Source organism: Tachyglossus aculeatus, chromosome 14, assembly GCF_015852505.1.
Source record: "Tachyglossus aculeatus isolate mTacAcu1 chromosome 14, mTacAcu1.pri, whole genome shotgun sequence".
NCBI lineage: Eukaryota > Metazoa > Chordata > Mammalia > Monotremata > Tachyglossidae > Tachyglossus > Tachyglossus aculeatus.
In genome coordinates, this window is record NC_052079.1 from 49,320,169 (window position 1) to 49,342,687 (window position 22,519).

The following is a 22,519-nucleotide window of genomic DNA, read 5'->3' on the forward strand; positions in this document are numbered from 1 at the left end:
AAAAAAACCGAGCTCTGTTCGGGGCCCTTCTCGACGTTTCCCTGGTCCCGGTTCTGGGCTGGCAGCAGGAGGCTTTTCGAGGAAACTCATCCTTGCCCAGGCCGCCGATCGAGCAGATTCGGGCCTTGGCACATCGCCCACCGCCTTCCTCTAGCTGTAATTAAAAGCCCAGGGGCCCGGCTGCAAAGCGGCATCGCTTTTTTCGAGGAGAGGGGCAAGAGGGGTTCGCAGGGCAAGAGGAGAGGCTGTCTGGTAGCCAAAGCGTTAATTTTCTGTGGGACCTGGCAACCAGCAACGGCATCCCTTAGGGAAAGAGCCCCTCGATCTTTCTGTCCCCCAACCCATCATTTCTCCAAAGAGATGGTCCCCACCCCATCTCCCCTTTGGATGGACCGTTCCACGTTCCGTTGTCCAGTGCCCCCTCAGTTGGCTGGACCCTGGCATCTGCCCCCCTTTCGGTCCCCCCCTCCCAAAGTCCCCGCCCCAGCTGTTCCTTGGCTTCAGAAACCGTCTCATACCAAAACTATTTTTTCCTTTGGCTCCACTGAGGGAGGGGGCTGAGGATGGGTTTTGAGTTCCCAGGAGGCAGGGCCCAAATGTAGAGATCAACCTCCCGATTGGCTGCATCCCCCGCAAAGGGCAAGCTTCAAAACTGCTCTGGGCCCGCTCCCCACCCTGTGTCTCCAGATTGGCTGAAAGTGCGGAGTCGGGGGGGGGGTGTCATTCGCCTATTTAAAGGGGGAAGAACCGCCCCCGCCTCCATTCCTGGGTTGGGCAGAGAGGAAGAGTTGTCTTCAGCAGCACACTCTCCCCAGAAGTAGCAGCAGCTGTGCCATGGCTTGTGTGAGTCCTGGGGGGACGTCACAGTTGGTGGGGTTGGGCTTGGCAAAGTGGTGGGGGGGGCTCTCTCAGGGTCTTCTAAGGGGGTTGGGACTACAGAGAGCCCAGAAGTATTGCCCAGTGGATACAGGACGGACCTGGGTTCTGATCCTGACTTTGCCTGCTGTGTGGCTTAACTCCTTCTAGACTGTGAGCCCGCTGTTGGGCAGGGACCGTCTCTATATGTTGCCAACTTGTACTTCCCAAGCGCTTGGTACAGTGCTCTGCACACAGTAAGCGTTCAATAAATGATTGAGTGAACTCCTCTGTGCCTCAGATACCTCATCTGTAAAATGGGATTAAGACGGCGAGCCCCATGTGGGACTTGGGCTGTGTCCAATCTGATTAGCTTGTATCTACTCCAGCGCTTAGTACAATGAGTGGCACATAATAAGCGTTTAACTGATACCATTTTAAAAAAAAGGCAGAGTTCCCACCCCAGGGTGCCTGATAGGAGCTCTTGGCTTCATTTCAGCTTTCTCCTTCCCTATTCCCTCCCCTGCTTCCCACTTCCCTCTATCTTGCTGGCCGCTGTCCGTGCCCCAGGAAAGGAAAAAGTCATCGCAAGTCGTAAGAATGTTGAGCATCTCCAAATCCAAAAATCCCCCACAGGCAGAGGGGTGTGGCCGGGACTGCAGTTGGCGGGAAGATGGAGAGACGTGGGTGTGGTTGGGTGGGTGGGTAGAAATTTCCTGCCCCCTGCAATTGATTAGGTGCACTGCCAGGTGGATTCTTGACCAGCTGGACGTGGGCAGGGTCAAACTTGTTCAGGGAGTGGGAGCGGGTAGACTGGAGACTGTCTTCTCATTGGGATGACGGGAGAGAACTTTCATTTCGGAAAAGAGAACTCAAATTCAAGTTTCTGGAATGAGGAAGGAAGGCCCAACAGCACCCCAAGAAGCATGGGGGTGCCTGGGTGGTGGTCATGACACCGACAGCCCCCGGACCATATTTCCGGGGGAGTTGGCACAGGTCATCGTCACCAATCGTATTTATTGAGCGCGTACTGTGTGCAGAGCACTGTACTAAGCGCTTGGGAAGTACAAATTGGCAACATACAGAGACAGTCCCTACCCAACAGTGGGCTCACAGTCTAAAGGGGGAGGTCATTGAAGTGGGCATGAGAATGGCGGTGTGGGAGAACAGAGGCTCATGGGGAGAAATGCTTCGACAGGACACTAGACTGTGAGCCCACTGTTGGGTAGGGACCGTCTCTATGCGTTGCCAACTTGTACTTCCCAAGCGCTTAGTGCAGTGCTCTGCACACAATAAGCGCTCAATAAATATGATTGAGTGAATGAATGAATGACACAGCAGCGGGGGCCGACTCTCCCTTCCCCTCCCCTTCTCAGCAGCTCTCCTCCTGGAGGAATCAAGGTCTCCATTGTTTGGGGCAAGGGGGTCCACAAAGGAGCCAGTGAGCACCCCCTGCCCCCCACCAACACACACGCATACGCAAAAAAAACCCCACGGCATCCACTCTCTGCTGAAGCCCCCTAAGCTCTGTTCTCACAAACCGTGGCTTCCTTCAGCTCTGCAAGGGAGTGAGTGAGCATGTTTTCTTCAGCTCCCTGCTGGGGGTGCCTATCATCTTTTTTGGTTCACCCCGGCTTTCTTCCGCAGGCCCCTGGGCTTGGACGCTCCTTCCTTCCCCCAGCCCTCCGTCCAGGGCCACGTCTGACTTTTTTCGATGCTTAATCTCAGCAGGGACTGGTCGCCACTAACCTGAACCTCAAAGCCGGAGAATGCGTCAGAGTCAAGGGGGACGTTGCCCCAGGAGCCAAGAGGTGAGTGGAACTGAGGGCCACGAGGGGAGAAGCTCCCTTGCCGCAGCCAGGGTGTGGCCCGGCCGGAACCGCTGCGCATCCCTGGCCTGGCAGGGGTTAACCCAGAAGCAGCACTTTTCGGAGTGAGTCACTTCCTGATGCATGCTGGCAGGCTGCAGGCCAGACTTCTCCCTTCCCCCAGTCTCTTCCCACTGCCAAGAGGCTAAACAGACCCAGCTGCTGCAGCAGCATCCTTCCCCTCACCCCTTGCTCTCCGCTCTTCCTCACACGCCTCATGCCAATCTCATGGGGTGGGGCAGAGATCCTTCCAGGGGTTGGATCCGGGCCTACTGGGAAGGAGAAGCGGAGCCTCCGGCCGGCATCACCCACGGGGGCCTGGATGGGTGAGGCATGTGGCCTGTCCCCATCTTTCCAAGCGGGCACTGGAGCTGCCTGTCAAAAGCCCGGCGAAAGGGGACACTGCAGTCTCCATCTCTGCATCCTGCTTGCCCTTAGAATGGGGGGGGTGGTGGGGGTCTGCAGGCACATATAATAATAATAATAATAATAGCATTTGTTAAGCACTTACTATGTGCAAAGCACTGTTCTAAGCGCAGGGGAGGATACAAGGTGATCAGGTTGTCCCTCGTGAGGCTCACAGTCTTAATCCCCATTTTACAGATGAGGGAACTGAGACACAGAGAAGTGAAGTGACTTGCCCAAAGTCACACAGCTGACAAGTGGCGGAGCCGGGAAGTGAAAGGGGACACTGCAGTCTCCATCTCTGCATCCTGCTTGCCCTTAGAATTGGGGGGTGGGGGTCTGCAGGCACATATAATAATGGCATTTGTTAAGCGCTTACTATGTGCAAAGCACCATTCTAAGCGCTGGAGAGGATACAAGGTGATCAGGCTGTCCCTCGTGAGGTTCACATTCTTAATCCCCATTTTACAGATGAGGAAACTGAGACACAGAGAAGTGAAGTGACTTGCCCCAAATCACACAGCTGACAAGTGGCGGAGCCAGGATTTGAACCCATGACTTCTAGACTGTGAGCCCACTGTTGGGTAGGGACTGTCTCTATATGTTGCCAGCTTGTACTTCCCAAGCGCTTAGTACAGTGCTCTGCACACAGTAAGCGCTCAATAAATACGATTGATTGATTGACCTCCGACTCCAAAGCCCTTACTCTTTCCACTGAGCCACGCTGCTTCTCGTGTATATGCTTCACATATACACACACCCTGCTGCCACGATGCAGTAGTTCCACCTAGCTCTTCCCCTCTTGAATTTCATTCATTCAATCGTATTTATAGAGCGATTACTGTGTGCAGAGCACTGGACTAAGCACATGGGAAGTACAAATCGGCAACATATAGAGACGGTCCCTACCTAACAACGGGCTCACAGTCTAGAAGGGGGAGACAGAGACAACAAATAAAGTAGGTGTCAACACCATCAGAATAAATAGAATTATAGCTCTATACACATCATCAATAAAATAAATAAATATAATAAATAATATATTTCAGATAATATATTATCTCAGTCCCTGCTGAGATTATTATTTAAATATAATAATAATATATAAATAATAAATATGTACAAATATACACAAGTGCTGTGGGGGGGGGGGGGTAGGGCAGGGGGGGCTACTGGGAGGAGGAGGAGAGGAAAAGGGGGAATCCACCTCGAATCCACCAACGACCCCCATGGAACAATCCAGCCCGGGAGGAGGGATGCTCTGGGAGAAGCCAGCCGGGGAAGTACATCTTCCCTTTGGGTTCCCCTGCTCTTGCAGAAAGCTGTCGGCGGACCGGATCCGATGAGGCGGAAGATTGGGCTGCTACTGGTGGCTTGACATCCGAAGCAGCGTGGCTCAATGGAAAGAGCCTGGGCTTTGGAGTCAGAGGTCATGGGTTCAAATCCCTGTTCCACCAATTGTCAGCTGTGTGACTTTGAGCAAGTCACTTAACTTCTCTGGGCCTCAGTGACCTCATCTGTAAAATGGGGATTAAAACTGTGGGACAACCTGATCACCTTGTAACCTCCCCAGCGCTTAGAACAGTGCTTTGCACCTAGTAAGTGCTTAATAAATGCCATCGTTATTTAGTTATTTACCCGCCGGGGGTGGGGGTCTCCTCCTAGCTTTGTGCTGAACCTGGGCAAGGACGGTGCCAACTTGTGCCTGCATTTCAACCCTCGCTTTGACATCCATGGCGATGTGAATACCATCGTGTGCAACTCCAAGGATGAGGGCGTGTGGGGCAAGGAACAGCGGGAGGTGGCTTTCCCCTTCCTGCCCGGGAACCCGGCCGAGGTGAGTGGGGTGGGGGGGCGGGAGGAGAACTGGGGAGGTGGGAAAGGTAGGGAAAACCCAGGAGAATGGGGTGGGGAAAGAGAATTGGGGTGAAGCGGTTGATGGGGCTGGGAGAGGCGATGCTGAGAAGTAGCCAGGCCCTGGGAACACTGCAGGGCACAGTAAGTTGGCACAGCAAAGCCTTCCATCTCACCCCTCCCTCCTTCCCCCAGGTCTGCATCTCCTTCGACCAGACGGAGCTGACGGTGAAGCTCCCAGATGGGCAGGAGTTCAAGTTCCCCAACCGGCTGAACCTGGATGCCATCAATTACCTTGCCGCCGAGGGGGACTTCAAGGTCAAGTGCGTGACCTTCGAGTGACCCAGCTGCCCTTCTTGCCTTCCCAGAGGCCCAAATAAATACCAAAGCAGTTTCTTAAATCTCCTGGCCTCTTTGCGGGTGTGGAGATGGGAGGGGGAGGGCAGCAACTGTAGCCCACTTCCCCGCCGGCCCTGCAGCTCCACAGAAAGGAGACCCACCTCCACCCCCTTGCTCACTTGGGCCAGGTCCAAAGGGGGAGAATTCACACTTGCTCTCTAGCTTTATCGTTCACCTTCTCCCCTGGCCCCATGTGGCTCCATTCATTCAATCGTATTTATTGAGCGCTTACTGTGTGCAGAGCACTGTACTAAGCGCTTGGGAAGTACAAGTTGGCAACATATAGAGACGGCCCCTACGCAACAACGGGCTCACAGTCTAGAAGTCAATTAATAGTCACTACTGCCCTCCCCATGATGGCATGTCCTGAACTTTCTTCTTTCTCCCTTCTTCAATTCCCTTAATGATGGCATTTGGTAAGCGCTTACTATGTGCAAAGCACTGTTCTAAGCACTGGGGAGGATACAAGGTGATCAGGTTGTCCCATTTGAGGCTCACAGTTTTAATCCCCATTTTACAGATGAGGGAACTGAGGCCCAGAGAACTTAAGTGACTTGCCCAAACTCACCCAGCTGACAATTGGCAGAGCTGGGATTTGAACCCATGACCTCTGACTCCAAAGCCTTGGCTCTTTCCACCGAGCCACGCTTACTCATCCCATCCCCAAATGACCGCTCCCCTACTCAGGCTGGGGCCCCTCCTTCTTCAGTACAAGGGCAGTTTTCACTGGCAGACCCAACTTGAACTCCCTTTCCCAACTCCCTCCAGCCTTGGATTTCGGCTGTGGGGAGGTGGAGCAGGGGCATCATTCCCACAACCCCTAAAAGAGGAAGGTGCGATTGAACAATACCCATAGCCTACTCTGTTTTATAGACCGTCCCAGATGAGTACCCAAAAAGGATGGAAAATTGGAAGGGGATGGGATGGTCTGGGCTGGAGCAGAGAAAGTTGGGAAGTGAGAATGGCAATAATAATAATGACGGCATTTATTAAGCACTTACTATGTGCAAAGCACTGTTCTAAGATCTGGGGAGGTTACAAGGTGATCAGGTTGACCCACAGGGGGCTCACAATCCTAATCCCCATTTTACAGATGAGATAACTGAGGCACATAGAATTGACTTGCCCAAAGTCACACAGCTGACAATTGGCGGAGCAGGAATTTGATTCTGACTCCAAAGCCCGTGCTCTTTCTACTGAGCCATGCTGCTTCTCAAAGCTATCTTCAAAGCATTAAAGGTTTCTGAGGAGGAGAGTCTGGTCAAATTCTTCCCTATTCAGAGGGACCAAACAAAAGGGAAGGTGGTGTTATTGAATGGGGCTAGACACAAGGAAGAACTTCCCACACTGAGGTGATCAGCCCTGAAACCAAGTGGAGTACTAAAGGGACCAAGAAGTTATGTCCCCTTCTCCCTCACCTCCCCACTCTCTGGGGGAGCAGCCGCTTGGTGCTGATTGCCCTAATGGAGTACCAGCTAGCCACATATTTAGGTGCCTTGCCCTGAAGAGGGTACAACCAGCTGGTCCCAAAGGAGGAATCAAGTAGGTGCCCCACCCCTCTGCCTCTGATGAGCCCCAGCTGTCCCAGACCCACCTCCCCCAGAAGAGACCCTCACCCATCTCCTTTTTTCTGCCCTGGCCACTGAACTGGGACTAGAGCTAGCCCGGGCAGGGAGTGGGCTAGATTTAACTGGAGAACCCTCACCTGGCCTTGGGGCTCTGCAGTAGAGAACCCAGGGCTGCCCTATCCCTACCCAGAGAAGCAGTGTGGTTCAGTGGATAGAGCCCGGGCTTTGGAGTCAGAGGTCATGGGTTCAAATTCCAGCTCCGCCAACCGTCGGCTGTGTGACTTTGGGCAAGTCACTTAACTTCTCCGTGCCTGTTCCCTCATAAAATGGGGATTAAGACTGTGAGCCCCCCGTGGGACAACCTGATCACCTTGGAACCTCCCCAGCGCTTAAAACAGTGCTTTGCGCACATAGTAAGTGCTTAATAAATGCCATCATTGTTACCCAGGGGCTGTCCCCTCCTCAGTTCAGCTGTGCTGACCCCCAAAGAAGCTATGCTTTCTCCTCTTTCAACCCAGAGGGGTGGGGGCAAGAAGAGAGGGGTCCTAGCACTCCCCTCTTCCCCGCCAAACCTGGTGGAGTTGGGAGGGACACTGGGCAGATTCTTGCAACATTCCCAGGCCCTCTATGGGACTCGAGCTACCCGGCGCCACAGAGAGAAAGCAGCAAGTCCCAAAATAGTCTGAGCAGCCATTTATTACCTTACTTGCCCCTTTAGGTTGCACAAAGCTCCAATGCAGGTGGGATGGGGGAGAGTGGGTGGTTGCCTGCCAGATGGGCTTCCTCCCAGGGCCCACAGGCCCTTGCTCCAGTGGCTGACACTCCAGTTTTAACTAGCGGCAGGTGGGCAGAGTAAAATGGTGAGTCCCGTGTGGGACAGGGACTGTGTCCAACCTGATTAGCTTGTAGCTACCCCAGTGCTTAGTAATAATAATAATAATAATAATGATGGTATTTGTTCAGCGCTTACTATGTGCAAAGCACTGTTCTAAGCGCTGGGGAGGCTACAAGGTGATCGGGTTGTCCCACTGGGGGCTCACAGTCTTCACCCCCATTTTACAGATGAGGTAACTGAGGCCCAGAGAAGTTAAGTGACTTGCCCAAAGTCACACAGCTGACAGTTGGCGGAGCTGGGATTTGAACCCCTGACCTCTGACTCCAAAGCCCGGGCTCTTTCCATTGAGCCACGCTGCTTCTCTATAATACGCCTGCCACATAAGTAAGCATGTAATAATAATGATATTTAAGTGCTTACTATGTGTCAAGCACCGTTTCAAGCACTGGGGTTGCTGCAAGCTAATCAGGTTGGACACAGTCCCAGTCCCACATGGGACTAACAGTCAATCCCCATTTTATCAATGAGGTAACCACAAAATAAAACAGAGTGGGCAGGTGGGTGAAGTCAGAAGTATGTGGCTCACCCAGGCCTGAGACCTCCCAGACAGGGGTGAGAAACAGTCCAGTTTGGTGCCCAGGAGAGTCAGGCAGGGCCATGGGGTCCCAGGGAACAAAGAGAGAATGCAGAGCGGCTTCCTCAGGGAGCTGGACTCTCCCCACCTCCACCATGCCGAGGACTCGTGGTCACCGATCAGGCCCAGGACACAAAGGGCAGATGGCAGTGAGAGCCCATGTTCTGCCACTCTCCAGGCAAGATGGGGGCTGAAGGCGGCCAGGTTTTGGGGGGCCGTGGCCTTGGTGGAGGGGGTCCACTTCTAGAGCAAGCACTCCCACGTCGGGGGCATTGACCACTGTTGCCCGTTTCTGTTCTCATCTCAGGGCCCATCTCCTCCCCCGCCTCACCACAGGGGCTATATGTTAGATGTCTACCCCCCTTTACCCCCCGCCCCCCCGGTTCTGGTAAGTCAGTCTGGGGCTCCCCTCTCTGCTCCTCCCACCTGGCTTTCCCCACCCCAAACTCTAATCCATGGGACACAGGGGGGCACAAAGGGAGAAGGGGAACTGGGTGAGCTGATCCAACCCCTCCCCTTTTAGCAGGAGGATGAGGAGGGATATATCTAGGATTGGGGTCATGGGCACAGAGATAACTGCTCTTTGGACTGAGGCTTCTCTCAGTCTTTGGCAGGACACTCCTGACAAAGGCTAATTTTTCCTTCCCATTTCCCAGAAAGGAAAACTGACACGGGAACATCTGCTTCCCTAGGCCCAGTGCTCTGCCGGCAGAGGAGGTTGGGGTCGGCTCCTCCTTTCTGCCACCAGCGGGGAAGAGAGGAGCAACTTCAGCCCGTCCTAAGGCCCACACAGGAAATGAGCTTCCACTGGAGTAGGGAGACATAAGAGAAAGAGTGGTGAGGGAGCGAAAGAAAGGTCTAAGGGGAGGGAAAGATAAATGGGAGGGGGACTGTGTAGAGGGAGACAGAGGCACCCAAAGAGTCAAAATATGGGCTCACTTTTCCTGCCACTGTCTTTGCCCAGGTTGTTCTCTGCACCAGAACAGACCCCAGCAACCAATCTCCTCTGCCTCTCCGGAATCCTTCCAATCCCTGTTCAGGGTCACCTCCTCCAGGAAGCTCTCCCTGACTTTGCCCACCAGACGGCCTGGTCAAGCAATTTCACCTGCGCTCCCCCTTCCCCTGACCCTCTTGCAATCTCAGCCCCCACCTCTTTCTCCCACACGCCCACCTGGTCTCCCTACAACAATTCTGCACATATCCATAATTTATTTTAATGTCCGTCTCCCCCTCTGGACTGGGAAAATGTCTACCAACTCTGATTTACTGGACTCTCCCAAGCGCTTAGTACATAGTGCTCCGCATACAGTAAGCACTTAATAAATAGGTTGGACTGATTCACCCCGGGGGCTGGACCTATTCTCCCTATGATGGGGGTGGGACCCTAGGGCCCAGGTTCTGACCCCTGTGAGCTTCCAGGGAATGCAGGCCTGGGGTTTGGGGAAAATGAGGGTGGGCACTCACTGGCACGATCCTGTGGCGTCATGGGCTTTTCGATGACCCTGGAGAAGGTGGAAAACCAGTCGTTCTGCTCGCTTTCCGTCTCACAGGCAAAGAGGTAGTGGCGGTCCGGGGTGACCAGGGTGAGGCCGTGCTGCCAGGCCCCGTGCCCCTGCTGGGCCCCCGGGGGCAGGCCCCGCCTGACATCGTAGCCGTGCTCCCGGTTGCCTACAAATGCTTCACCCTTGGCAAAGGCATCCTGCAGCAATGCAGGGATGGATCAGGGCCAAGATGGGCAAGGGAGGCTGGTGTGTGGCACTGGGGGCCACCCAAGGGCACCACGAGCCAATTACCCCCTTCCCTGCCCAGGGCTGGGGTGCCCAAGCCTGGGAGTCGGAGGGCCTGGGTCCTAATCCCAGCTCCGCCCTTGGCCTATTATATGACCTTGATTCCCTCCCCCTTAGATTGTGACCGACAGGGACTGTCTCCAAACTCATTCTTTTATTCCTCCCCCTGTATTTGGTACATAATAAGGGCATAAAAAATTCCAGAATTATTATTCGTATTATTAATTCAATGATGATTGGAGGTGGTGGGTGAGAGGCTGAGTCTTTCATTGTCCCCCGGTGCCAGGAGATGAGGGCATGGGGGAAATGGGGTCTCCCAAGTTACCCCCTTCCCCCTCCTGATAGTTGTCAAGCTTACCAGGGGGTCCTTGAAGTACATGAGTCTGCGGCGATCCAGGGTGAACCAGCGTCTCTTGAAGGCGTCCCGGGGCTGGGGAAGGAAGGGAAGATCTGGTTTGAAGGACCAGGTGGCCGAAAAGAGCGTACCCCACAGTTTCAGGCTTTCAGATGTCCACCCTCCTGGATTCAGCTGTCCTAGTGATGCCAGCCTGAACCAGACTTGACTTCACTTCCGAAGGGCAGAGCTCCACGTGAGCCCACATGCCACTGAGGGGTTGCCCCTGCCCGCTGCAAGACTTTGCCGTCCAGGTGAGTTTGTACGGGGCTTAGCCGGGAGAGCTCTGGGCGGCCTAGTTTGTGGTCTGGTATTTCCCCAGGTGGATAAGTCAAAGAGCAGGTAGAAGACCATACCACATACTGTAGTGGACTCCAAGAATGGAGCCAGTTGACATAATAATAATAGTTACTATTACTACAGTATTTGAGTGCTATGTGCCAAGCACAGTAGTAAGTACTGAGGTAGATGCAAGATATATTGTTGTCTTGTTCTTTCCCAAGTGCTTAGTATAATGTCTCCCCCTTCTAGACTGTGAACCCACTGTTGGGTAGGGACCGTCTCTATATGTTGCCAACTTGTACTTCCCAAGCGCTTAGTACAGTGCTCTGCACACAGGAAGTGCTCAATAAATACGATTGAATGAATGAATGAATGCTCTGTACACAGCTAGTGCTTAATAAATACGATTGAATGAATGAATGAAGATCAGACACAATTTTTGTCTCACATGGAACTCACAATCTCAGGAGAAGGGAGAGCAGGGGCCTTAATAATAATAATGATGATGATGGCATTTATTAAGCGCTTACTATGTGCAAAGCCCTGTTCTAAGCGCTGGGGAGGTTACAAGGCGATCAGGTTGTCCCATGGTGGGCTCACAGTCTTAATCCTCATTTTACAGATGAGGTAAAACTGACTTGCCCAAAGTCACTGAGCTGACACTTGGCGGAGTGGGGATTTGAACCCGTGACCTCTGACTCCAAAGCCGGTGCTCTTTCCACTGAGCCACACCGCTCCATTTTACAGATGAGGAAACTGAGGCCCAGAGAAGTGACTTGCCCAAGGTCACACAGCAGGCAAGGGCCAGAACTGGGATTAGAACTCAGGTCTTCTGACTCCCAAGCCTGTGTTTCTGGTGTCAGCCCCTTCCTCTCTCTTCTTTCCCAATTTCTTGCCAGGCAAATCTGCACACCCTGGGCGGCAACCTGGCAGGCCAAGGGAATGTTAAATCAGCCTTCTGTCCTGGCCCACTGTTAATCGTGCCGGGTGAGTGAGTCAGGGGTTATTTCCACGGTCCTCATATCCTGGGTTCTCTTCTTCCTGGGCTCCCTGAACTCGCAGCCTCTGGGTGTGGGGGGGTGGAAAGGCAGCAGGATGTGGGGGTCCCGACGTACCCCGGGCCCCGTCTTCTCCATGTAGCCCTCCTTCAGAAAGCGGCAGGTGAGTCGGTCTCGGAGCTGCAGGAGAAACAGAAGGGGAGGGAAGGGGAAGCGCTGCACAGTGTTTGCTCTCCCGTCTGATGGAAAGAGGGGGTCTCCAGGTTGGGGGGCGGGATCTCGCAGGCAGGGACAGGCATTACCTCATCGTCACGGGCCTTGGGGAAGGCCACTTTCAGGTAGTGGAGCTGGACGAAGCGGATGCTATTAAACCAGTCGACGATCTCCTGCAGAGAGCCAGACCCAACCTTGACGGGACCAGGCACCCCCTCTCCCCTGTCTAATCTCAAGCCCCCCACTCGCCCGGCCTCACTTCTTCTCCCCTGGGCCCGGCCGGCCACACCTTGCCGTCGGGGTGGTAGACGAAGAGGTTGCGCGTACGATTGTCCTGCACGAAGGTGAGCTGCAGGCCGTGGGCATGGCCTGTCTTCTCTGGCTGGAAGTTGGCGTTGATCCTGTCCACCTGGATGGACATCTTGGGCTCCCTGGACTAGACACGGGCAGATCTTGGCATGGCAGAGCCTCCAGGCATGGGATGGGTGGCTTTCCCAAGGATTCCCCCCCGAGGACCGGGATTCTGCCGGGTCCAGGGGAAGACAGGGCAGAGGGCCACATGCTGGCGCCAGGGGATAGCGGGGAGGATGGTGGATGGGGTTCAGGGGCTGGGGTGGGAGTCTCTCTCAAGCCAAGGGGACCAAGTGCGGGCTGGGAACCCCAACTCACATCCTGCTTGGAGAAGTACTTGAGGCAGCTGTCCCTCTCGGACAGCAGGAAGCGGCAGGGATGATACTGGGCCTGGTCCCGGCCCCGTTTCCACAGGGTTCCCTCCCGCTGCCCTGCAAGACCCAAAGATTCCCATCCAGGGGTTTTCAGTGACACCCCATTCATTCAGTCAGTCATATTTATTGAGCGCTTTCTGTGTGCAGAGCACTGTACTAAGCGCTTGGGAGAGTACACTGTAAAATGGGGATTAAGACCGTGAGCCCCACGTGGGACAACCTGATCACCTTGTTACCTCTCCAGCGCTTAGAACAGTGCTTTGCACATAGTAAGTGCTTAATAAATGCCATTATTATTATCATCAATCGTATTTATTGAGCGCTTACTGGGTGCAGAGCACTGTACTAAGCGCTTGGGAAGTACAAGTTGGCAACATATGGAGACAGTCCCTACCCAACAGCGGGCTCACAGTCTAAAAGAGAAATACTGAATGAGCAATACCAAACACACAAATATCCTCCTGAAAAAGGTCAAGAGAAGAATAGGCCCCGCTGGGATTCGAACCCAGGACCTCCTGTTTACTAGACAGGTGCTTTAACCATCTAAGCCACGGAGCCAACATTATTATTACAATGTAACAGTAAACGGACACATTCCCTGCCCACAGCGAGCTTACAGTCTAGAGGGAGACTATGGACAACCCATCCTTGCTCTTCTGACCACCACCCCTCTCCCAGAAGGCCCAGCCTGGGAACGCTGTCGGACCCAGGGTGCCGCCCCCTCCCCAAAGGCCACCCCTGAGTCCCCGGCCCCTCCTCACCGTTGGAATACGGCAACTTCTGCTCTGGAGACGAGAACTCTTTGCGCTCATACTTGGCCCTGATCCACTGCTCCCTCAGGACCCTAGTGGGGAGCAGCCAGGGGGCTCAGAGCCAGAGCGACAGGTGCCCCCAGAACCCACCATCCTCTCCTCGTCCTCCCAAGCCCCCGGAGGAAGGAAGGGCTCTTACTGGCAGTCGGCCTGGTTGGGCTGGTAGTAGTAGACGGGGACAAGGGCCTCGTACGTGCCTCTGGCCACCAGGTTGCCGTGCTGAGCCAAGAACTGCAAGACCAGTGGTCCACTCAGGCCCACCCTGCGGGGCCTCCCGCCTTTCCGATGAGCCTCAGCCCTCCCCACCACCCCTCTGGCCAGGAACCAAGGCTTCACGGGATCAAAACCAGGGGACAGCCACGGGACTGGGTGGCCCACATCTTGGATCAGGGGTTCCTGTGCACTGAGGATTCATTCAACCGTATTTATTGAGCGCTCGCTGTGTGCAGAGCACTGGACTAAGCGCTAGGGAAGTACAACATACAGAGACGGCCCCTACCCAACGACGGGCTCACAGTCTAGAAGGGGGAGACAGACAACAAAACAAACCAAGGAGACAGGTGTCGATACCATCAGAATGAGGAGGGGGAGGAGGGGAAGGGGAAGAGAAGCTGGGGATCAGAGGACTGGGAGGAGGAGTGGGTTGGCAACAGTGCTTTGCACATAGTAAGCGCTTAATAAATGCCATTATTATTATTATTATTATTATCTGTGGCCTGAAATCACACCCTGAAGGTAGAAAGTTCAGAGTGCTGAACTTCAGAGGCCAAAGGCTCTCTCTCAGCTCTCCAAGGCCGTGGGGCAGAGCCTCCAGGAGGAGTCTATGACTTTGGAGGATGGGACTTCCAGGGCCTTGTGGTCCCTGCCTGATGTCAGGGGAAAACAGGGCTTCCCCTCCAGATCCATCTGGGAAAATAAGCTCCCTCTGGGGTAGCCCAACCCAGCTGGCCCCGTAGCCCTCAGGGATAGTCCATCCCAGCTCCGGGCTCCTGACTCCACTTCCGACCCAAGCCCAGCTCTCACTGGTCCCCCCGTCTCCCCATTTTCTCCTGTACCCTATCCTCCCCCCACCCCCAGAGAGCACGGGCCGCTCACCTGCACCTGCACCTCCTCCCAGTACCCCATCTTCAGGGACTTGACTCGGCTGAGTTCGGGCAAGTTGCGATGGATGCCGGAGCATTTCAGGCAGATGAAGACGCCCAGCGTGTAGGAAGCCCACTCGGGATCTAAGTGGACAATCGATCAATCAACGGTATTTATTGAGTGTTTATTATGTGCAGAGCGCTGTAATAAGCACTTGAGAGGGTACAGTATGACGGAATTAGCAGACCCGTTCTTTGCCCACAACAAACTTACAGTCTAGAGGACAGCCCTGAGGTTGGCTCCTCCCCCTGCCCCCACCTCTCATTCAATCAATCAATCAATCAATCGTATTTATTGAGTGCTTACAGTGTGCAGAGCACTGTACTAAGCGCTTGGGAAGTACAAGTTGGCAACATATAGAGACGGTCCCTACCCAACAGTGGGTTCACAGTCTAGAAGAGTGGGCTCACAGTCTAGCTTTTTGTTCCTTTCATTCATTCATTCAATCGTATTTATTGAGCGCTTACTGTGTGCAGAGCACTGGACTAAGCGCTTGGGAAGTACAAGTTGGCAACATATAGAGACAGTCCCTACCCAACAGTAGGCTCACAGTCTAGAAGAGTTGGCTCACAGTCTAGAAGAGTGGGCTCACAGTCTAGCTTTCTGTTCCTTTCATTCATTCATTCAATCGTATTTATTGAGCGCTTACTGCGTGCAGAGCACTGGACTAAGTGCTTGGGAAGTACAAGTTGGCAAAATATAGAGATGGTCCCTACCCAACAGCGGGCTCACAGTCTAGAAGGGGGAGACACAGAACAAAACAAAACATATTAACAAAATAAAATAAATAAATAGAATAAATATGTACAAGTAAAATAAATAAATAAATAGAGTAATAAACCGTTCCTCAGTTATCTCATCTGTAAAATGGGGGTTGAGAGTGTGAGCCCCATATGAGACAGGGACTGTGTCCAACTCGATTTGCTTGTAATCACCCCAGCGCTAAGTACAGTGCCTGACACATTGTAAGCGCTTTGCAAATAATATCATTATTATTGTTATTATTATCATTGTCGTTATTATTATTCAGCTCTCCAGGCCCTTCTAAGGACAGGACCAGGCCTAAGGACCCCTGGAACTATGGTTAGACTCTAATAATCGTGGCATTTGTTAAGCGCTTACTATGTGCAAAGCACTGTACTAAGCACTGGGGTAGATATAACATGCCCTAGTGGTTAAGAGGACGGGCGTGGGAATCAGCAGGACCTGGGTTCAAACGATGGCTCACTAGACTGTGAGCCCACTGTTGGGTAGGGACTGTCTCTATATGTTGCCAATTTGTACTTCCCAAGTGCTTAGTACAGTGCTCTGCACATAGTAAGCGCTCAACAAATACGATTGATGATGGATAGAGCGTGGGCCTTGGAGTCAAAAGGTCATGGGTTCTAATCCCGGCTCCACCACTTGTCTGCTGTGTGACCTTAGGCAAGTCACTTCACTTCTCTGTGCCTCAGCTCTCTCATCTGTAAAATGGGGATTGAACCTGTGAGCCCCATGTGGGACAGGGACTGCGCCCAACCCGATTTGCTTGTATCCACCCCAGCGCTTAGTACAGTGCCTGACACACAGTAAGCACTTAACAAATACCGCAATTATTATTATAATAATACTATAATAATAATAATAATCCCGGCTCTGCCACTTGTCTGCTGTGCGACCCTGGGCAACTCACTTAACTTCCCTGTGCCTCAGTTACCCCATCTGTAAAATGTGGATTAAGACTGTGAGCCCTATGCAGGGGCTGTGTCCATCCTGGTGATTGTATATCTATCCCATCAATCAATCAATCGTATTTATTGAGCGCTTACTGTGTGCAGAGCACTGTACTAAGCGCTTGGGAAGTACAAGTTGTCCCAGCGCTTAGAACAGTGCCTGACACAAAGTAAGTGCTTAACGAATACCATCATTATTATATAAGAGACTCAGGTAGGACGTAATCCCTGCCCCACATGGGGCTCACAGACTCCACTCCTGATTTATGCTCCCACCCCTCGCCCCCAACAACCCCAAGGTGGGGGACATTTTAAAACACTTTCTTCTGAGCAATAGGGGCTCCGAGTAAGACTAGAGTAGATGTTTTCTGAGCTTCCAGCCACGAGCTCAGCTGCTGCCTTTCCCTCACACCTCCACTCCCACCCTCCCCTCTTGGCCACAGCAAAGATAATCAATCATTCAATCAATCAATCGTATTTATTGAGCGCTTACTGTGTGCAGAGCACTGGACTAAGTGCTTGGGAAGTACAAGTTGGCAACATATACAGTCCCTATCCAACAGTGGGCTCACAGTCTAGAAGGGGGAGACAGAGAACAAAACCAAACGTATTTAACAAAATAAAATAAATAGAATAGATACGTACAAGTAAAATAAATAGAGTAATAAATATGTACAAACATATAAAATAATGATGACATTTATTAAGCGCTTACTATGTGCAAAGCACTGTTCTAAGCACTGAGGAGGTTACAAGGTGATCAGGTTGTCCCACGGGGGGCTCACAGTCTTCATCCCCATTTTATAAATGAGGGAACTGAGGCGCAGAGAAGTGAAGTGACTTGCCCAAAGTCACACAGCTGACAAGTGGAGGAGCCGGGATTTGAACCCATGACCTCTGACTCCAAAGCTCGGGCTCTGAAGAACTCTGAGCACAGGTCAGCTCCCAACTCTGGGCTCTCCTCTCTCACTCTTCACCATCCCACCTCCGGCAGGGGAAAGAGCTGGGGTGGTGGGGGTCTCCCCTCCTCCCCTAGGACCACCACCCCATCTTCCAGAGGAACAGAAGGGCAGAAAAGCCCTCCAACCCACACTCGGGGGCTGAGGAAGGGTGGACAGTGAGGCCTGAGGGACCACTCTGTTGGATACCCAGGGCCGCTGTGATCCCTGTATATATGTTTGTACATATTTATTACTCTATTTATTTGTTTATTTTACTTGTACATATCTATTCTATTTATTTTATTTCGTTAGTATGTTTGGTTTTGTTCTCCGTCTCCCCCTTTTAGACTGTGAGCCCGCTATTGGGTAGGGACTGTCGCTATATGTTGCCAACTTGTACTTCCCAAGCGCTTAGTCCAGTGCTCTGCACACAGTCAGCGCTCAATAAATACGACTGATGATGATGATGATGATCCCATGAGAAGCAGCGTGGCTCAGTGGAAGGAGCCCGGGCTTTGGAGTCAGAGGTCATAGGTTCAAATCCCTGCTCCGCCAATTGTCAGGTGGGTGCCTTTGGGTGAGTCACTTCACTTCTCTGGGCCTTAGTTACCTCATCTGTAAAATGGGGATTAATAATAATAATAATGGCATTTATTAAGCGCTTACTATGTGCAGAGCACTGTTCTAAGCGCTGGGGAATTTACAAGGTGATCAGGTTGTCCCACATGGGGCTCACAGTCTTCATCCCCATTTTACAGATGAGGGAACTGAGGCCCAGAGAAGTTAAGTGACTTGCCCAAAGTCACACAGTTGACAAGTGGTGGAGCTGGGATTTGAACCCATGACCTCTGACTTCAAAGCCTGTGCTTTTTCCACTGAGCCACGCTGCTTCTCTAAGGGAGCCCCCTGTGGGACAACCTGATCACGTTGCAACCTCCCCAGCGCTTAGAACAGTGCTTTGCACATAGTAAGCATTTAATAAATGCCATCATTGTTATTATTATTATTATTATCATCCCTGGAGCGTCTGATCGACTTTGGAGGGTGGAGCTGGGCTTTGGGACTTGACCAGCTCCAGACCCCTTAGAGGTATAACAGAGTGGCCATCCAGTCCTTCCTCTCCCCCTCGTCCCCCTCTCCATCCCCCCCATCTTACCTCCTTCCCTTCCCCACAGCACCTGTATATATGTATAGATGTTTGTACATATTTATTACTCTATTTATTTATTTATTTATTTATTATATTTGTACATATCTATTCTATCTATTTTATTTTGTTAGTATGTTTGGTTTTGTTCTCTGTCTCCCCCTTTTAGACTGTGAGCCCACTGTTGGGTAGGGACTGTCTCTATATGTTGCCAATTTGTACTTCCCAAGCGCTTAGTACAGTGCTCTGCACACAGTAAGCGCTCAATAAATACGATTGATGATGATGATGATGATAAACAGTTAGTCTTGAGGAAAGACCACGGGCCCTGGGAGTCAGAGGACTTAGCTTCTAATCCTGGCTCTGCCAATTGCCTGCGTGTGACCTTGGGCAAATCGATTCTCCCGTCCTCCCTCCTACTTAGACTCTGGGCCCCATGAGGGGCAGGAACTGTGTCCAACCAATTAACTTATATCTACCCCAGCACTTAGAAGAGTGTTTGACCCAGTAAGCGCTTAGCAAATATCATTTTTTTAAAAAAAGGCATGGTGAGGGCACTTGGTGGGACCGGGGACACGTGCAGGTCCTGGAGATGCCGAAGAAGCAATGTGGCCTCCGGAAAAAAGTACGGGCTTATGAGTCAGATGACCTTAGTACAGTGCTCTGCACATAGTAAGCGCTCAATAAATACGATTGATGATGATGATGATGACCCGGGTTCTAATCCCGGCTCCGCCACCTGTCAGCTGTGCGACTTTGGACAAGTCACTTAACTTCTCTGTGCTTCCCTCCTCCGCAAAATGGGGATTCAATCCCTGTTTTCTCTCCTATTAGACTGTGGGCCCTGTGTGGGATAGGGGCTCTACCTAACCTGATTAGCTTGTATCTACCCCAGCACTTAGTACAGTGCTTGGCACATAGTACGTGCTTAACAAATAGCATTCTTCTTACTATTATATTAATTATAATTATTATTAATAATAATGATGATGGCATTTGTTAAGCACGTACTATGCGCAAAGCACTATTCTAAGCGCTTGGGGCGATACAAGGTGATCAGGTTGTCCCTCGTGGGGCTCATAGTCTTAATCCCCATTTTACAGATGAGGTAACTGAGGCCCAGAGAAGTTGTGAGATGCTCAAAGTCACACAGCTGACAGGTGGCGGAGACGGGATTAGAACCCACGACCTCTGGATCCCAAGCCCGGGCTTTTTCCAGTGAGCTACACTGCTTCTCTAATAATAAGTGGATAGACCCTGTACTGGGTATGTGTTCATTCTGTGGGTGCCTTGGGATCTTGCCCCCATTCAAAAGTGCCAACACTTCTTCTAGGCTATGGCATGGCCCCACTTCAGGCTGAAGTCGGGCTCCAAGCTCTTAGGAGCCCCAAGGAGATAGAGAGGGGGCAGCCTATCAATCAATCAATCGTATTTATTGAGCGCTTACTGTGTGCAGAGCACTGTACTAAGCACTTGGGAAGTACAAGTTGGCAACATATAGAGACAGTCCCTACCCAACAGTGGGCTCACAGTCTAAAAGTCTTCCCTTCCCCACAGCACCTCTATATACGTATATATGTTTGTACATATTTATTACTCTATTTCTTTATTTATTTTACTTGTACATATCTATTCTATTTATTTTATTTTGTTAGTATGTTTGGTTTTGTTCTCTGTCTCCCCCTTTTAGACTGTGAGCCCACTGTTGGGTAGGGACTGTCTCTAGATGTTGCCAATCTGTACTTCCCAAGCACTTAGTACAGTGCTCTGCACATAGTAAGCGCTCAATAAATACGATTGATTGATTAAAAAGGGGAATGCCTATGCCCCTTCCCCCCCGTCCCTCAGCTGTGACTCAGACAACCCCTGGTGAAGGCCGTAAGCAACTTCCTCAGTCCCCAGCCCTGTGGCAAGGTCAGGGAGAAACAATGGAAGCTCTAACCAGGAGATTACCAGTGGGCAGAGGGGCTTGAGGCCTAAGTTTCTGCAGAGAAGGGTCAGGCTGGCCTTTTTGGAAACTGGGCTCCTGCCCTGCCTGAGGATGTCCCGTCTGCTCTGATCGAGTGCTCACTGAGTGCCTTGGGCAACGCCAAACGAAGAACAAGTCACGTCTCCAGTGCAAGTTTCGGGCGACTCAGACAAAGAAAGTGGCAGAACCCACAGCAGATGACTGACTCACAGGGGCCCGAACAGCAGTGACATGTACAGGAAACGACGGTTCCCAGAGCTCCGCGCCAGTGCTAACTGTTGGCCGCCGGAGAGCTTAGAGTGGCCTGGAACCAAGTTGGAGGTCATCTGGGAATTCTACCTCATTTTACAGATGAGGTAACTGAGACCCAGAGAGGTGAAGTGACTTGCCCGAGGTCACACAGCTGACAATCGGCAGAGCCGGAATTTGAACCCGTGACCCCCGACTCCAAAGCCCGTGCTCTTTCCGCTGAGCCTCCTGAGAGCTCACCCCCTCCAGGAGGCCTTCCCAGACTGAGCCCCGTCCTTCCTCTCCCCCTCCTCCACCTCCCCATCCCCCCCACCTTACCTCCTTCCCCTCCCCACACCACCTGTATATATGTATATGATTGTACGTTTTTATTACTCTATCTTATTTGTACATATTTATTCTATTTTAATTTGTTAATATGTTTTGTTTTGTCGTCTGTCTCCCCCTTCTAGACTGTGAGCCCACCGTTGGGTAGGGACCGTCTCTAGATGTTTCCAACTTCCCAAGCGCTTAGTACAGTGCTCTGCACACAGTAAGCGCTCAATAAAGCAGCGCTGGCTCAGTGGAAAGAGCCCGGGCTTTGGAGTCAGAGGTCATGGGTTCAAATCCCGGCTCCACCACTCGTCAGCTGTGTGACTTTGGGCAAGTCACTTCACTTCTCTGGGCCTCAGTTACCTTATCTGTAAAATGGGGATGAAGACTGTGAGCCCTCCCGTGGGACAAGCTGATCACCTTGTTAACCTCCCCAGCGCTTAGAACAGTGCTTCGCACACAGTAAGCGCTTAATAAATGCTATCACGAATAAATACGATTGAATGAATGAATGAATGGGAAGGCTTCCTGGAAGGGGAGGTTCAAAAAGCATTTCTCCCATCCAGATGTTCAACACCTCGTTTGTCTGCTCTTCAGGAAGCATAATCCCTGCGGAAATAAGGACTCCTGGCCCCACGACCGCCTTCCCAGCTGCAGCCCGTCCATCCCCGCTCACCTGGCTCTCCGCAGTCGGCACAGACATCATTCCCGGGCCTGTGTCTCACCGCCCACAGGTCCCGCGTGGTCCCGTCGGAATCCCCGGCCATGAGCTCTGGTAGCCGGTAGGATCAATCAATCAATCAATCGTATTTATTGAGCGCTTACTGTGTGCAGAGCACTGTACTAAGCGCTTGGGAAGTACAAGTTGGCAACACAGGTGCCACCGGGCCGGACCGAAGAGAAAGAGAAGGGTTGAAAGACCAGTGAGTTGGGAAGATGGAGAAGGAGGGAGGGGGCAAAGGCAGCAGAGTCCTAGGTGTTGAGGGAGAGAGACCGGAGGAGGAGGAGGAGGAGAAGAAGGACGAGAAAGAAGAGAAGATGGACAAGAAAGAGGAGAAGAAGGACAAGGAGGCCGCAGCGGTTCCGGGTAGGGAAGGAAGGAAGCACAGAAATCAGATCAGATCCAGAACCGGTTTGTCCGCATCGCCCCTCCCTTGGGACAAAGGGTCAGAGGCTGGGGACACCCAGTCCCGCAGCTCAAAGGCCCCAGCAAAAACTGGGGCCAGAGGGGAACGGTAGGAGAAGCAGCATGACTCAATGGAAAGAGCCCGGGCTTTGGAGGCAGAGGTCATGGGTTCAAATCCCAGCTCCGCCAATTGTCAGCTGGGTGACTTTGGGCAAGGCACTTCACTTCTCTGGGCCTCTGTTACCTCATCTGGAAAATGGGGATTGAGACTGTAAGCTCCCCATGGGACAA

The 22,519-nt window shown here is 52.2% G+C and overlaps 2 protein-coding genes and 1 non-coding gene across 4 annotated transcripts; 1 reads left to right on the top strand and 2 right to left on the bottom strand.

The window, feature by feature from the left end:
- The first annotated feature begins 738 nt into the window (after nt 1-738).
- LGALS1 (galectin 1) lies at nt 739-5,383 on the top strand. Of its 2 annotated transcripts, none has more exons than XM_038756583.1 (4): nt 739-843; nt 2,584-2,666; nt 4,794-4,965; nt 5,178-5,383. In XM_038756583.1, exons 1-4 carry the CDS (start codon nt 835-837, stop codon nt 5,322-5,324), a joined length of 411 nt encoding a protein of 136 aa, XP_038612511.1. In that variant the 5' UTR covers nt 739-834; the 3' UTR covers nt 5,325-5,383. The 2 variants fall into 2 exon arrangements, with proteins under 2 accessions (XP_038612511.1, XP_038612512.1); XM_038756584.1 differs by having other exon boundaries at nt 773-843; nt 2,587-2,666.
- A 3,784-nt stretch (nt 5,384-9,167) lies between these two features.
- LOC119937120 (arf-GAP with dual PH domain-containing protein 1-like) lies at nt 9,168-21,869 on the bottom strand. The gene is made up of 11 exons (XM_038756755.1): nt 21,779-21,869; nt 14,725-14,855; nt 13,769-13,860; nt 13,579-13,661; nt 12,762-12,874; nt 12,382-12,528; nt 12,182-12,265; nt 11,997-12,059; nt 10,564-10,635; nt 9,883-10,117; nt 9,168-9,225 (listed from the first exon to the last, which is right to left on the bottom strand). The coding sequence occupies exons 1-11, from the start codon at nt 21,867-21,869 to the stop codon at nt 9,197-9,199; spliced, it is 1,140 nt and encodes a 379-aa protein (XP_038612683.1). The 3' UTR covers nt 9,168-9,196.
- On the bottom strand, nt 13,302-13,375 carry TRNAT-AGU. The gene has a single exon. It is a non-coding gene; the product is annotated as a tRNA-Thr (tRNA).
- Nucleotides 21,870-22,519: the final 650 nt, after the last annotated feature.

Coding starts and splice junctions, on each gene's coding strand:
- LOC119937120 (XM_038756755.1), bottom strand. CDS start 21,869: ATGGCCGGGGATTCCGACGGGACCACGCGGGACCTGTGGGCGGTGAGA. Junction 13,662..13,768: donor CCCAACCAGGCCGACTGCCA/GTAAGAGCCCTT, acceptor GCTCCCCACTAG/GGTCCTGAGGGAGCAGTGGA. Junction 10,636..11,996: donor TGGAGAAGACGGGGCCCGGG/GTACGTCGGGAC, acceptor TTCCTTCCCCAG/CCCCGGGACGCCTTCAAGAG.
- LGALS1 (XM_038756583.1), top strand. Junction 2,667..4,793: donor GTTGCCCCAGGAGCCAAGAG/GTGAGTGGAACT, acceptor GTCTCCTCCTAG/CTTTGTGCTGAACCTGGGCA. Junction 4,966..5,177: donor TGCCCGGGAACCCGGCCGAG/GTGAGTGGGGTG, acceptor TCCTTCCCCCAG/GTCTGCATCTCCTTCGACCA.